Source organism: Pelodiscus sinensis, chromosome 22 (genome assembly GCF_049634645.1).
Source record: "Pelodiscus sinensis isolate JC-2024 chromosome 22, ASM4963464v1, whole genome shotgun sequence".
Lineage (NCBI taxonomy): Eukaryota > Metazoa > Chordata > Testudines > Trionychidae > Pelodiscus > Pelodiscus sinensis.
The window spans coordinates 23207574-23223573 of NC_134732.1; the positions used below are offsets into that span (position 1 = coordinate 23207574).

General features: G+C 41.4%; 2 protein-coding genes across 10 annotated transcripts; both read right to left on the minus strand.

The window, feature by feature from the left end:
• Nucleotides 1–1898: 1898 nt before the first annotated feature.
• Nucleotides 1899–5251, minus strand: ZBTB6 (zinc finger and BTB domain containing 6). Of its 2 annotated transcripts, none has more exons than XM_075905613.1 (2): nt 5085–5251; nt 1899–4592 (listed from the first exon to the last, which is right to left on the minus strand). In XM_075905613.1, the coding sequence occupies exon 2, from the start codon at nt 4581–4583 to the stop codon at nt 3300–3302; it is 1284 nt and encodes a 427-aa protein (XP_075761728.1). In that variant the 5' UTR covers nt 4584–4592; nt 5085–5251; the 3' UTR covers nt 1899–3299. The 2 variants fall into 2 exon arrangements, with proteins under 2 accessions (XP_075761728.1, XP_014428502.1); XM_014573016.2 differs by lacking the exon at nt 5085–5251 and adding an exon at nt 4698–4978.
• A 6129-nt stretch (nt 5252–11380) lies between these two features.
• On the minus strand, nt 11381–15990 carry ZBTB26 (zinc finger and BTB domain containing 26). Of its 8 annotated transcripts, XM_075905618.1 has the most exons (4): nt 15839–15990; nt 15040–15129; nt 14790–14861; nt 11381–13257 (listed from the first exon to the last, which is right to left on the minus strand). In XM_075905618.1, exon 4 carries the CDS (start codon nt 13245–13247, stop codon nt 11928–11930), a length of 1320 nt encoding a protein of 439 aa, XP_075761733.1. In that variant the 5' UTR covers nt 13248–13257; nt 14790–14861; nt 15040–15129; nt 15839–15990; the 3' UTR covers nt 11381–11927. The 8 variants fall into 8 exon arrangements, with proteins under 8 accessions (XP_075761733.1, XP_075761734.1, XP_075761732.1 ...); XM_075905619.1 differs by lacking the exon at nt 14790–14861; XM_075905617.1 differs by having other exon boundaries at nt 14790–15129.
• Nucleotides 15991–16000: the final 10 nt, after the last annotated feature.

Sequence of the window (16000 nt, forward strand, 5' to 3'; positions counted from 1 at the left end):
TTTTTTTTTTTAAAGTGCAAAACTGAAGGTCACTCAGTCATGAATTTAAAAGCAGCCAGTCTTCTACAAAGAAATGTCACTAATTACAGTCTGCAGAACTCTGAAATTAATCTTCAAATGCGACACTTACCTGGGCTTGAATAAAGACATTAACTAGTTGGCACATTACAAAGCCAATTTCTCCTGCCTTTAACATCCTCATTTTCACAAAAAAAACTATGAACGGGATACATCCAGCCCACTTAATTAGCCTCATTAATATGGGTCCTACAACTGACAGGTACTTCTGCTGTTTATATTTGATATCTCGTTTTCTGGTATTTTCACTCTAATTCATCTGATGAAGTGGGTAGTACCCATGAAATCTCATGATTCTATACATTTTGGATAGTCTCTAAGGCCAGGTCTACCCTAAAGGTAAGATTGAATCAAAAGACAACTCCAGCTATGTTAATTATGTAGCTGGAGTTGATGCATCTTGTTTCAAATTTCCCTACCATCCCCGCAGCAGGTAGCCAACAGCTTCTGTTGGCTTCCCTTACTGGTCGCAGAAACAGGAGTATCAGCTGCAGATGGGGGCACCCTCAGAGTTCAAATTAGCAAGTCTTAACTAGACCCGTTAATTTGAATTCCAGAAGATCTATCACATCAACATTGATCTTCTGTTAGTAAAGACATGGCTTTAGGTGCCACAGGACTACCCACTGCACAAAAAATAGCTATAAACCTGTTAATTTGAGTGTATGCACATTATTTAATATAATACAGAAACCAAGAGTGCAGAGTAAGAGTATGTTCTGGAAGTCAAGCAAGCCCTTAATGTTACTATTAAACAAAATAAGACATTTACCAAACCAATAGTGAACCCTATGCATTTGTTACCACGTGAGGGACCAATACAGCCACCACTAAATGCAATGACATCAAGACTGCAAACACAGAAATAGCCAAGGAATACAAGCCAAACTAACAAAAGTGCTGTAAAAAGCAATTGCCACTACTGTGGAACTGCCAAATTTCACACCTAAAACTCACAAAATTAATCATGCATCAATATCCAGCACAAAAGGAAACAAAACTCATATTTGCCGAACCTAAGGATTGAATTGTTATAGTTAAGAATCCCAAAACAATCATGTCCAAATTATATATCCAGGATAAGGGCAGAGAGATGAGAGAGGTCTTATGCTTACAGTTATACCTTCCTTGATTATATCATTTAGGCCTCATTCCTCCTGCGACATATATACACACTTAACTTTACACAACAAATAGTGCCATTCGTTTCAGTAGGACTACTTCACAGTACATAAAATGAACTGAAACATCTTGAGTTTATGCAGGCCTAGGTCATTAGTCTTTCTGTGCCTCAGCACACCTTTCTGTAAAATAGAGATAGCAAAACTTCCCATCTATAATATATATTGTAAACCTTGAGACAGGAATTAACTCTGCATCCCATGCTTAGCTTTATGCATGAACTCAGCTAAGACCTCTAGGCGTTATAATAAGCGACTGGTAAATCAGTTCTTTAAAGCTTAATTCTAACTATCAAGTAAAGAACCTATTATAAACCCATTCTGAAACAATGGTAAAAAATGGCTAAAATATTAAACCTGCCAAAACTGGACAGAGAATGCAATCACACCAGTACAGTTGAACATTGCTATTATAGATGAATAATAGGAAGTTATACAGCATATATTGTGTACATAAACCCCATCTAATTGGATGGTGAGTGAAACCCAACAAGGTGACTTTTGTACTACATGACATACTGGAAGTTAAGAGATCCTTTTGCAAGTGACATAAGAGCTTTATAGTGTAAATACATAAGAAAGAGCACTACTGTTTTTGCTAATTCAAGAGGATCTAGAATAAATGGCATTATTCCACTCTAACAGTATATATTTTTATTTATACCACATTAAATGGAAGAAACATGTATGCCACTCAAGGACAGGCACAAGATAAATAATTTGAATTACAGAGCACTTTGATGCTTGCAGGTAAAACCATAAAGTGTAACATCTATCCAGACACATTCAATAGTGTTTTACAATATCATACATTTACAGATTGAAGAGTCCTCCATATCCAAACGGTTCCTTATATAGAAAGGCCTCTACGTCTATTTGAAAAACATCCTAATATAGAGCGTAGCTCGGATTTTCACAGCATAAGTATACATCTGAGACTTACAAAACTAAGACAAACATAAAATACAATCAGAAGACAAAGAATTGATTACCAAAACTTACAACCAAACAATTTGTGTCAGTGAGAACAATGCTGTTAGAAACCTTTAGAACATGACTAAAATGAGACTCTATTCATTTAGCAGAGAGCCAAAACAGCAGCAGGGAAAAATGCAAAGAGCCGCACCAGAATTGTCTGGGGGGAGGGGGGGGCGCGGGGGGGGAAAAGAGGCTGCCTCTTTAAGAAACAAGCTGAGGCTTTTTGGCCATATCGGGCTCCCGTTGTCGGCTGCCCCAGTGAGCAGAGGAGCCAGGAGCACGGGTCATAGGGAGGGAGGAAGGACATGCAGAAGCAGCTGCGCGAGCCTCACTTTTGGGGAAGAAGAGACGCATGTGGCTTGCTAGCGCAGGTTGGCCACCCCTACTCTATTCAGTTAAAAGTGAACTGAATACTACATTTGTGCCTTTTTCAGTTCCTCTAAGACAAACTTTAAAGCTTCCTTAGAGAGTTCTCCTGTTTTTATTTTTTTTAAACTACACACTTGGCAATCAGATATGAGGAGTGTGGGAGAAAAATCTATTTAGAATAGAATAGGCCCTGACTTCTTTTTGCTAAAAGATCCAAAAATTTGGTGAACTGAGAAAATGACCTCACATAGACTGATACATTAACTATCGCTCTTGGAGCACTCATAATTAACGTTCTGAATAGGTATTGACATTTCTATTAAAGGTTGGGAAAGCAACAGTTCAGATTTTAGCTTGTTGAGAGATCAATGATCCCCCAGAAATAGGCAGTGTCCTCGAACATGAGGAGGAAGTGTGAAAGAAAAGCAGCAAGAGTTCTCTTTTAGAAGAAAAAGTTTTGTGCAGATGTCTTTTATCTGTACCACGAGCACCAGTAAAGGAACACAAATTTTGTTCTATTTTGCCATTTACTTTTAGCTAGCAAACACCATCCATACAACTGTACCAACACTAGATTTCAACACAGTAAATGAGAGTAGGTATTTATTTGCACTTGTCGCCCTTACATAGAGATTTGCTGGAAAACTGGCATTTCACCACAACAGCATGTCTTTACAGTTATCCAGAAATCCACTAATCATAGTCTATTTTGATTTGTGTAATAACGTCAAGGTTTGGTTTGTCTCCACCACTCCTTCCATGAACTGAAGTCAAGTGCTTTTTTAGGGCAGATTTGTGTTTAAAATCCATGTCACAACAATGGCATTTGTAAGGTCTGTCCCCACTGTGAATATTCAAATGGTCCTGAAGTGTGCTTTTAGCAGTAAATGTCTTCAGACAAACCATGCATTGGAATGGGCGGATGCCCATGTGCCCTCGGATGTGCCTGTTGAGATTCTTCTTTTGGGTAAATGTTTTCCCACACTGTAAGCATAAGAAGAGTTTGTGCATTTTTAGGTGTCTCAGATAGTTTTCAAGGTGGACAAATCCTCTGGGACATTTAGGACACTGGTGCCGCCATGAATAACCAGAATCTTCCAGACTCTGAAATCCACTCATTACACTGGAGGTTCCTTCTGTATTGTCACTGACAAACCCCTGAAAATGATTCCCAGGCATTTCTGTAATTCTGTTCTCAACAGTAGAATTTATCAGTGAATGTTGCGTTTCTGGAAAATATAAGCTTGTTTTAGAGGAGGTGCAAGGCTGCGGAAAATGATCATTGTCCACATTATCTATGCTCATGGAATCCATTCTGAAGATACAAATTTCATCATCTTTATATCCTATTTCGACTGTGGAAATCTCTGGCGATTTCATGTCCTTTCTTTCCGATATTAAGCTTTGCATTGCTGGTTGTAAGATATCCCCTTTCTCCTGTTTTACATTATATTCTAATGTAACAGGGCTATCTTCAGAAATTTCAATTATTTCACAATCTTTATCTAAACTGTCATCTTTATTTCTCAGTCCAGTATCAGAGGAATGGCATTTCTCTATATTCTGATTACTATTCTCCATAGATGCATCAATTTCCAGATATTTAGATAATGCTTCGGTACATTTCTCTACAATGTGGACCATCTGAAGGTAACTTGCAGCAGTGAGATACTTCAAAAGCTCTTTCTTTTTAACCTCCAGAGCACCAGTATAACAAGACAACAGTAACTTTCTGCCAACTTCAGCACTCTGCAATATGGTGATTCGCATCTGTTTCGACTGATTGAGCAAAAACTGATCCCTCATAAATGTGGAGCAGGCAGCAAAAATCACCTTGTGTCCATGAAACTCAGTGTCATTAATATATATTGAAACGTCACAAAATAAGTTCTGCTGTCTCAAGAGGTTCATCTTTTGCAGCACGGAATCCCCTTGCTGTTCAAACTGGAAATGGAGTACATCCGAGTCTGTAGCCATGTTGACAACCTGTGGGAAACACACACAAACAGAAAGGTTACAATTCAAGCATATCAGCTTTCGCCGTCTCCACCATCCCATCCGACGTTTTCTGAATACAAGTTTCACTGTCACCAGCGAAGGCGGCACCACGACATTTGCCAACAGCGAAGGGGTGCTTATGCGGAGCGTGGCTTGAAAGCTGACTACGGGCCGGCAACGGGCCAGGTTTCGTGCCCCAGTCTAGACAGGGCTCCCCAGTAAGAGGCGCCGCCGGCAGCCAGCATCCCTGCTGCTTCACCCCTTCGCTCAGGGCGGGGCTGCAGCAGCCCAGGAACACACGTAGCATCAGCCAGTCTCGGCCTATGCGGGTCTGAGCCCTGCGCCCCAGCGGCACAATCACCCCCCCCCCCCCCCCCCCCCAGACCTTCCTCCGCAGGAGCCCTCAGGCGGATCCGGTCCCAGCTGAAGGCGGCTAGAGACACCGGAACCGGAAGTAGACCCCCCCCCTTCAGCGCTTACCGCCTCGCCCCACGCTCCTCAGCCCCGCACCGGCGGCCCCGCGAGCGAGCGTCAGCCACCGCCAGAGGAACCGGAAGCACATGCCCAACGCCCGCCCTGTCCACCGGAAGAGACCCTCTCGGATGAGGGCTCCCTCAGCCCCTGACCCTCAGCTACCGCCCGCTCCGGTCCAATAGGAGGCGGCGGCGGCCGGGCGGCTTCCGGGCGCCCCGGAAGTGGTTGGGGCCGGAAGCGGATGTGTTTTCCTGTCGGACTCCTCCCCCTGCTTATGGACGGCAGACCCGGGGTTCTTCCCCCAGCGCCGGGGCGGGGGAGGTGCCTTGCCGGGGACTAGGGCAGCCGAGGGGTTCACGGGCCCCGCCCCACGGAAACTCACCCCGCCCTGGGGCGCTCAGGGGAGGCGGCTCCGCTCACGAAATTCTCTCTGCCCGCGTAGGGGGGGGGGGGCGGCCCGGCCCCGGGGCTACTGCAGCCGCCTCGCCTCCGCGCCACGCCGACAGACCGCTCCGACCCAGGCGGGTTTCCGTGTGGCTGGAAAACGCGCCCCAGGCACGGGGCTTGGGGGCACGTTTAGAACAAGCACGGAGAGAGCTAAAGCTGCCCCAGCACTGTACTCACATCAAGGCGTGATGTGAAGAGCAACACAGTGATCTGGGCTTCAGCTTTCCTGCTCTAAAATCACTTCGTCCGATTCGTGGAGTGGAAACCACAGCGGTTCTAAATCCTTATCCAGTCCTAATTTGAGCGTGTTTTGACCCACTACAGTTTATACCCAAATAAATATTTGGATCTTCAAGGTGTCACCTGTACAGACAAACACAGCTTCCCCTGTAAGATTTGTACTAAGTTAGCCAAACAAAAGCAAGGTACAGCTAGCAATGCAACAGGTGAAAATGGGCAGACACACAGACTGGCATGATTTTCCACAAATGCTTTTAACGGAAAAGTTTTCCGTTAAAAGCATTTGTGGAAAAGAGCGTCTAGATTGGCAAGGATGCTTTTCCACAAAAGCGTTTTTTGCGGAAAAGCCTCCGTGCCAATCTAGACGCGGTTTTGTGCAAGAAAGCCCCAATCACCATTTTTGCCATCGGGGCTTTTTTGCGCTAAACAGTTTTTAGCAGTCTACACTGGCCCTCTTGCGCAAAAACATGTCCGGAAAAGAGCTTTTGCCCGAACGGGAACGTCAAAGCATTTGCGCAACAAGCACTGATTTCGGACAGTAGACCGTCAGTGCTTTTGCACAAAATCAAGCGGCCAGTGTAAACAGCTGGCAAGTTTTTGCACAAAAATGGCCGCTTTTGCGGAAAAACTTGCCTGTCTAGACGCAGCCCGGATGAATTAATCAAAGCCAGGGAGCAGGTCAGAAGTAGAAGCTAAGTTTAAGAAACTCAGCACCTTTTATCTTTAACCACAAAGACCAACCCTTAAAAAAAAAATTGAGAGAGTAACAGGCTTAGTTATAGTAATGAGGAGTACCTCATATTGGATCTGGTATGCTCTCAGTGATACTTATTCAAGTTCCTTTGGGATATCTTCTGAGTTTTTCCATCAATAGGGATTTTTGGATTTATAAGCAATTAAGAGTCTGGCTCCTAGGTTCAGGCATTTTATAAGGCGGCAGATTTAGGCTCAGTAGCTGTGGGGAGAAAATTAGTTTCTTCTCAGCAACAATACTTCCACTCACAAAATTATTGCAATTTGGAGTAAAAACTTCAGATGCCTGACATCCTAAATGGGATATTTGAGTTTGGTTTTCCAGAATATATTCTTTAAAGAAGCTGGTAGTAGTGACACAGAAGTAGGTTCTTCCCTTAAACAGTACTCAAACCCCACTATTTCAACTCAAACAGTATTCAACTTCCTCGCTGAATAGGTACTTATTCTGTGACATATATTAAGGCAAATAGGTACTTATTCTGTGACACATATTATGTTCTCTTGCCCAGGGAAAATTTGTCTGTTTAAAGTATTAGACCAGCATAGTAACTACATGTGCTCATTTCATTTGCACCATAAAAGTAAAGACAGACAACACAGGGTTGCAGGATACCAATAATTGTTTTTAATGCAGTTTTGCTTTGTATCACATTTTTAATTCAACTCTCTTTTGCTGCTGCTCATTCCTTCTCAAAATAACTCCCAATATTCACCACTGGTCCTCATTTTTGCACTTTTGAATTCACTGTGTTCTATTTTCACATCAATTAAATAAGACTATTGGTATAACAAATTGTATAAGTTTTTAAGTATTTTCAGTGAAGAGGAGGGGAAAAATCCCACAAAAAACCTGACATTTCAGTTACATCAGTTGTTAACTTGTAAAATTTTTATAAAAAATAGAGACAAATCTACAGTAGTACCTTACCTACATGCTCATCAAGCAAGTAGGTTCTAAAAGCAAAAATAATCCTTACAAATGTGGCCAAAGTGTATTTCAAATATTTTAGTAATAGACTTTTCCCTTAATTATTCTTAGGATAGTCAGGAAGTTGTATATTACACTCAGTTGTGAGATTATCCATTTATCAGTAAATGATGTTTCACACGTTAACATACAGATTATTAATTATCATGGTACTTATGTGACTACAAGAGCACTGTCAACTTCAAGAGTATCTAGTCTTTCACTGCTTAGAACTTTGCAAAGTGACTTAGAATGAAGTTATACATATATGACTGACTACATATTAAGTTCATCTTATTCTATAACAAAGCTGCCTTTGGATAGTCTGTATAACTATATTTTATAACTATTAGCCCCAGGCTCTATTTTAATTCAGGGAAAAAAAACATTGACCAGTTTTTGTCTCTCTCTCACCCACATTAGACTATAAATATTATAGCATCAAAATGTTTCAATATAGAAGACTCTACCTGAAATCAAATTCACATGCAATATTTCAGACAAAATAATCATGGGGTAACTTAGATCAAGATGATTCTAGACACAAGTGGTTATTTATGTCTTTTAAAAATTAGTTTGTCTCATGCAATCTAGCTCTCTGTACCACGTCTGAAAGAAATACTGCCCTAAAATAGTTATATTTTAGAATAACTATTCCATTATATTTGTTGCCCCTCCCCCTGGCCATTACTTATCTAAAATTGTACATGTAACAGCCCAATATAGCCGTTTAAAACTCTTCCCCTGAAAAGGTGATTGTGTTCTTTCATAGCATTTTGCAGTATTAGCACTTTCCCCCACTGTAATGTTTGTTTTTTGGGGGCAGGGGCCGTCCGACTTTTTTATGCGCCTTTTCTCAAGACTTAAGTTATCTTTTGATAATGACATATACACTTTCTGGAATTAAATGCTTTGAACATTCCTTTAGTTTACATCGGGGTGGGGAACCTTTTCTAAGCCAGGGGCTGCTGACCCACAGAAAAATCATTTGGGGGCCACACACAAGTGAGAAGCAAAGAAAAAAACAAAATAAAAAAACCCCTCACTGATTGAGAAGGAGAAAGACACTCCTCAAATTCCCCTTGCACACCAGAGCTTGGGGGTGGGTGGGTGGGGACTCTGACTAGTAGATGCTGTGTGCTCCAGCCCTGTGGGGAAATGGCAGAGGAGCTAGAGCACCAGCACGGGCTCCCCAATGTTGAGGGGAGCTCTGAGCCCTGGGGGCCAGATCCAGACAAACCAGGGCTGCATCTGACCCCTGGACCTGAGGTTCTCCACCCCTGCTTTACATTGTCTAGTACCGTAACAAGCAATTGCACTGGAAGTAATACTTGAACAGCAGGTCTTTACCAACAGTCAAACAGTAGGTTATTGGAACACACTGCATTTCAGTTCAGTAAGAGTGGTCGTCTAAATGGTTTTCTTGAGATATTGAAGCACAGTTCTCTCACTCCAACTAGGATTGCAAGCATTTAGATGAAAACTTTCATGACACTTTTCAAAACAAGTACAGCATCATGTCAGTCCCCAGTTAAAATTCCATTCCTTCTCTGTCTGACCTTCAAAGATGTGCAAAAGAGCTATTGTTGAGCATAGTTAACAAGTGATGCATTAATCTACTGGCAGTGGTATTTGTACCTTACTCTGTAAAGCTCTTAAGATTCATGAACTGTAGGGCAGTAGTTAAGTTCTAATCTATTTAGTCAAAGACTATGATCTAACTTTATACATGGTTTATATTAGTATGGCACTTTTCCCCCCCCAGTTAACTGACATAGGTGGCTCTTAGTATAGACCTAGGAAAAGTTAAAAACAAAAAATCATGAAGTTACACTTTTCAGCAGCCAACACAGATTCTTTTCATAATGCCATAAATCAATATTTTTCACTCTAGCTTTGCTTTAAAACAAAATATGAAGGTCACAATAGCTGTGGTTTATATGAAGCAATGTTAATAGGAGACAAAATAATTTGATTTTGAAATATTTACCACATCTTAGTTCATATAGTGGTAGGTGGTCCTTGAGTGCTTGTCTTCACTGCGAGTTAGTGTGCTTCAGCTACTGCATTCAAGCTACTATAGCTTGAGTGAGAGTGACTGCACTTCACTGCAACACAGGAGTTTTACAGACTAATTTGATTAGAATCAGAGGGGTAGCCCTGTTAGTTGCTGATGAGTTAAGAACAATAGAACTGTAGCACAGAAAGTGAGCTCAAAAGATCACTTAGTTCAGCCCTTTGGTCTTGAGTCAGGGTCGAGTAAACCTCCTAGACAATTTGTGATAGGTGTTTGTCTAAGCTGTTCTTAAAAATATTTCAATGACAGGAATACCACAACCTTCCTTAGAAGCTTATTTCAGAGCAGCTAATATTTAGAAATATTCCCCAATTCCTAATCTAGATCTCCCCTGCTGCAGATCAAAGATGATTACTTCTTGTTCTACCTTCGAATGGACATAGAGAGGCCATTATTCTTCATAATGGCGCTCAACACATTTAAAAATGGTAATTTAAGATTATTTATCATTACATCCCCCAGAATCTTCTTTTCTCAAGACTAAATATTCCCAGGTTTTTTTAACCTTACCTCTTATGTCAGGTATTCTAAACCTTCTATAATTTTTGTTGCTCTCCTCTGGACTCTCACCAATTTGTCCTCATCTTTCCTAATGTGAGGTGCCCAGTACTCACACTGCTGAGTAGAGTGGAACAGTTACCTCCTTTGTGTTACATATAGATCCCTGTTAATACACTCCAGAATGATACTTGCCTTTTACATAAATGCATTTTAAAGCCATTACATTTGTGATCTACAATAATTACTGATTTATTTCAACAGGATAAATACCTAGCCAGTTATTCCCAGTTTTATATTTGTGCATTTGATTTCTTGTTCCTAAGTGTAACAGTTCGCATTTGTCTTTACTGGATTTCATTTTTATTTCAGACCAGATCTCCCTTTGGCAAGATCATTTTGAATTCTAATCCAATCCTCCCAAGTGTTAACAATCCCTGCAAGTTAGGTGGTAATAACCACATTTAAAAACACACTCTCCACTACATTATTTAAGTCATTAATAAATATATGGAGTAGTATTGGACACAGGACAGACTCTTGCAGGAGCCCACTAGATACTTCCTCCCCATTGGCCAGTTGCCACTGATGACTGATTAAAAGATCATACTGAGAGTAGTTATGCATCCACCTTGTAGTAACTTCATCTAGACTTTTCCCAAGTTTTCTTATGAAAAAAACGAGAGACTAAGTCAAAAGCCTTACCGAAAATCATACTGTGGGGTTTGGGGGGGGGGGGGGGGAGGGGAGATATATCAATTGCTTCCACACTAGCTGGAAGGCCAGTTACTTAATCAATGAAGGAAATTAATTTGGTTTGCCTTGATTTCTTTTTGACAAGTCCACATTGCGTGTTGTTTAGTCTCTTGGTGTCCTCTACATGTTTGTTGTCTCATCCCCAGAGTTACTAGCATTAGCATCACCATCCCTTGTGCTTCTAACTGCCCCTCAACAGGCCAGCTAGAGTTTAAGCACCACTTAACATGAGCTAAAGAATTCTGTGTGCAGATGGGAGCTGAGCTAGAGGTAGCATTCAAGTTATCACCTGAGTTATTTATGTTGTCAAAGCACACTCTGGGTATCTCTACAGCAACAAGTCAGTCATATCTGTCTCTAGACAATCAACCTCATATTCTAAAGATCTGCAATTTGTTTTCATTACAAACAGTACCATGTAATCACTATCTGACCCACCTAGATCATTTAGGGCCTTAGTTCTTTATAAACACACATCTATGCCAATGATCTTGAAAGTTGCTACATAGGGCTGATTTGCAGAGGAAATTCAATTACACAGTTTAGAAGGGACAAAAAAAGTGATACATGGAAAAAAGTATTTAATTTTAACTTTAGGGATTTGGGTATGACTGGAAGGCAAATAACTGAAGATTTAACAGACAAACAAATTAGCAGTTGAACTACATAACTCAGGTATCCAGTGCTTTTTGGAAAAAAAGTCAGGTTTTATCTCATAGGCTCATCCTCTCTGCTATTTCTTCCATCTTCCCATACATACAGCAGCCCTTCACAGCACAGTTTAATTGGTGACTACTCACAGCAAGAATCCTTCAAAAAGATAACAGACCCAAATCTTCAAATCAGATTAAGTGATCCAAAATGTTACAAAACCAGAATATAACCCCATGCTCACCAACAGGGACACACACAGGAACCTGCATTCTAGTTTGCTACTCACAAAAAATAACAAGACTAGAATGAAGGCTGACAACTTGCTAGGTTTTGTAATTCAATCATCCACCTGCACACCTTTTATGTCATACCATCTGCCTTGGTGACAGGCCCAAATCCAAACTTTTGTTCCTTGCTTCATGAGGCCTATAAAGGGCTGCTTGAATGAATGTTTTTAATTGATACAGGTGCTATCACTCCTTAAATTGAGCACAGCCTGAGCCAATTTCCCCGCATCCAGTATCTGGCTTGCATCAGCCTGTTGACAGACCTTACTGTCGGTGGCAGTGCTAGAACTGAAAGAATCAAAGTCTACAGTTATATCTTGAACATTTCTTTCATTGGCATTGTCAAAACTATTTTTGCCATGCAGCTGTTTAAGGTGTTTCCTCAGAACAGGTTTATGTGCAAAGACCATGTCACAATAGTTACATTTATGAGGCTTGTCTCCACTGTGTAAATTGAGATGGTCCTGTAAAGAACATTTCTGAGAGAAGGTTTTCCCACAGATCTTACACTGAAAAGGTTTGATCCCTGCATGTACTCTCATGTGTCGGTGGAGATTGCCTTTCTGAGTGAACGTCTTACCACACAGCAGACACATGAACAGTTTATGCATTTTTAAATGATTAGCATAGTTTTCCAGATGCCGGAATACTCTAGTACATTTGGGACACTGGTGGTGCCATTGGAGACCTTTGTCTATACCTCTGTTGTTAGGACCAAACATGTCTTTAGAGGCCATGATGAAGTTGTCACTGCCAGCATAAGAAAGGGCATAGTTGTGAAGATGACTTTGTTCTATTTCGCTCGTTCTGTTTTCCACAGTGGAATTGATTAAAAAGTGCTGAGGCTCTGATGAATGTAAAGCAGTTTGTTCAGAAGAAATAAACTGGGTTTGATCTTTTTTATTCCTCACCTCAGACACCTCCCCAATAGACTCCACCTTCACAATCTGAATGTCACTATCTTCCATGTCCATACTGTCTTCTGAGGTTTGAATACATAGTGAATCCTGCTGCAGAGAATCCTCATCTCCTTGGTGTTCTTTCAAGTCAGAAGAATCACTTTGCTGTTCACAATCCTCCTTGCTCTCCAATGGCTTCTTAGGTTTTATAAACTTCCAGAGAGCCTGTGTACATCGTTCCACAATGTGGCTCATCTGAAGAAAGCTTGCAGCAGTCAAATAATTTACCAGCTCCAGCTCAGGAAATTCCAGAATGCCACTGTAACAGGACAAAAGCAACTGCCTTCCCACTTCTGAACTCTGCAGAATGGAGATTTTAACCTCTCTGGAGTCATTCAACAAAAACTGATCCCTTAAAAAGGGGGAGCCTGCAGCAAACACAATTTTATGTCCGTGAACCTCAACATTGTCTATGTGAACTACAACATCACAAAACTTATTTTCTTCTCTCAGTTTGTTCATTTTTTGTAACATTGAATCTCCATAATTGTCAAACTTGAAGTGAAGGATATCTGATCTTTCGGACATTTTGGCAGACCTAAAGGACAAAAGCAAACCAAAATAAGGGAACAGTAAATGAGGAAACTAATGGATGTACTCATGCAGATTAAAAAGGAGCCAAAGATATAGGTTAAACATACAGATTTTACAAAACACTATTACGTTAACTCAAGTAATAATGTAAGTAAGTAAGTTAGTAAACACCCAAGACTAAAAGGGAAAGAATTTTAAAAGTTACGTTTACTTTTAATCTCTTAATGATGTTTACTTTTCACATTTCACACAATTTGGATAGTGAAAGTAACAATTTCTAATTTATTTCATATTCCAATTCTTGGGCACTAACATAATGTCACAATGTTCTCAACACTAGAGAAGAAAGTTTATTTGTAATATTATCTGTCTCTATATACAGAGAGAGAAAAAGAGAGAGACTATTTCTTTGGAATTTAAATTAAACCATAGAAATATTTCTACCTGTTTAAACTTCTATAAAAGCGTCCTTTCATATTAACAAAAACTAAATTTTTGGCCCAGTCTGATTCATCAGCATCCCTTTAATGTTTAGCAATTGTTTTGCTTTAAAGCATGAGCAACTTTTCACAGGGAACTTGATCTTTTATTGCTATACTGAAGCACCTGTCAGAGAGGACAGTGTCATATTAAAACAAGCTTATTAACATTCATGTACTTAGCAGAAAAAATATGGTGTATGAAACAAACAAATGAATTCTTCCACTGTCAAACCATCTGCTTATCTTGTGGTATTCCTAAATAAAATGCAGGCTGTGTTGCATCTAAAATGCACAGAACTCTAGTACTGACGTTTATTTTTTAGATCAGATGTAGTCACAATGGAAGTGACCATACCTTCACATACTTGTCATTTACAATATGGAGGCTCTGAAAGGCACTTTCAGATATCTGTAACACTAGATTTGTCCAATCACCAAGTCAAATTTCAGAAACGTAAGAGTCCTCAGTGTGCCTTCTAATTTGATCAAGCAACTACTTTTCACGCTGTCTTTTCTATTTATACAAGCTACTCCATTTTCTGCCTGTATACTTATGAACTGCAGATTGTTTCTGATCTGCTCCTTTGGAACACCTACTCACCTGGGAAACTTGCTCCTTTTTTAAAGATATTCTCCAGATGATCCTTCGTTCTGCCCTCCCTTCAACCCCCATACACTAACAATTATTTGGTTTTGAACAGTTCTCATAAAGATAAGTCCAGATATATGCTACTGACTCCTGCAGGCACAATCATATCAGACAAGAGTGCGAAGAGGTGTGGATCCCTGATCAGCACAGCTTTTCGAGAAGTCATCACTGATGGAGATGCAACTATACTATCCATGTGTGCTTTTACTGGGATAACTTGGTTTTGCTCATGAGAGTGGTTTTACTGTATCAAATCCACTACTTTCTGAACTGTAATTACTTGTAGGTGTCTACTAATGCTTGAATAAAAAGTTTCTAATTATTAACAAGAATGATATTCCAGGAACAGTATCCCACAAATATACGTTAAGATTTCCAGCACATCCTTCAAGTAATTTGACCTACCCGAGAAGTAGGTCATACTGTAAATGTAAGTTCCAGACCTTTGTATCCTCCAATTTTATATTCTTGAGCAGCCTGAAGAGGGAGGGAAGGAGAAAACTCTGTGCATTTTTCTGAATTCTGCATGCTATTTCCACTCAATATCATGCATCACAGCCATCATCCTTCCAGCTGACAGGCCTTGTCTAACTGAAGAGTCAGACTTTCAAGTTTTGTTCAATAAACACATTTCTAAATTAACCAGATATGGTACCTTAGATTTCTTGATCAAACATCACACAGAAAATTTCTGTAAATTGCTAAGACAATGTGTTATCAGTTTAAAAGATTCTGGATGAATTACCTAAGGAAAGAGAAGAAAATCCATATTTAGCAAAAGGCTTGTTGGCCTTACAAATTTAAAATGGTTGCAGAGACAGAAAAATGATTTTAAAATAATTAACTGCGTTTACACCCACGCTACTCTACGCGTGTTTTGCAACACATCTCTCCAATACTGAGAAAAAACAGTATTGGAAATGCTAATGGGAGTTAGTCAGAATACCTCTTCCATGTACAAAATACTGCGCCTGCCTAGCCAACAGCACCTGCACCACATGGTTCCGTCTTTCCTGGTAGCTTTGCAGGCTACAGCAAGGGCAGCATCATTCCGTTCCCCTGCGCAGCCTCTCCTGGGCGGCTGCCCCTTGCGCTTCACAAGCCATCTCAGCAGAGGAGCGATCGAGTCTCTAGTCCAAGGAGGAACCTCCCCAGCCCAGGGGCAGCGCAGCCCGAGGGGAACGGCAAAAAGCCCCATTGAGGACAGTTATGGGGTTATTCCCCCCCCCCCCAGAACGTCTCTTCCTCCCCCTCCCCCCCCCAGTGTTTAGAGCATCACCCTGAACAGTCTTCACGGGGGGGGGGACTCACTCCAGGCTCCCCCCTCCCCTCGCTGCCCGGCTCCCCCGTCTTCTCCCCCCCCCCGGCTCCTCCCGCCGCCTTCTTTCCCCTCCCCCCCCCGACTACAATCGCTCGCCCCGGGCCCCTCCCCCACCCCCCACGCCGCATCTTACTCGGCCCGGCTGGGGAAGGGACCACTCTCCGGCCCCGGGCGGAGGCGTTGGCCGGGGCGACACCGGAACCGGAAGGACCCGTCCGGAAATCTTCTTCCGGGGCTCTTGCCCCTTCCCCTTCCCGGCTGCTGCGCGACCCCCCCTCGCGAGCCGCCGCGGCCG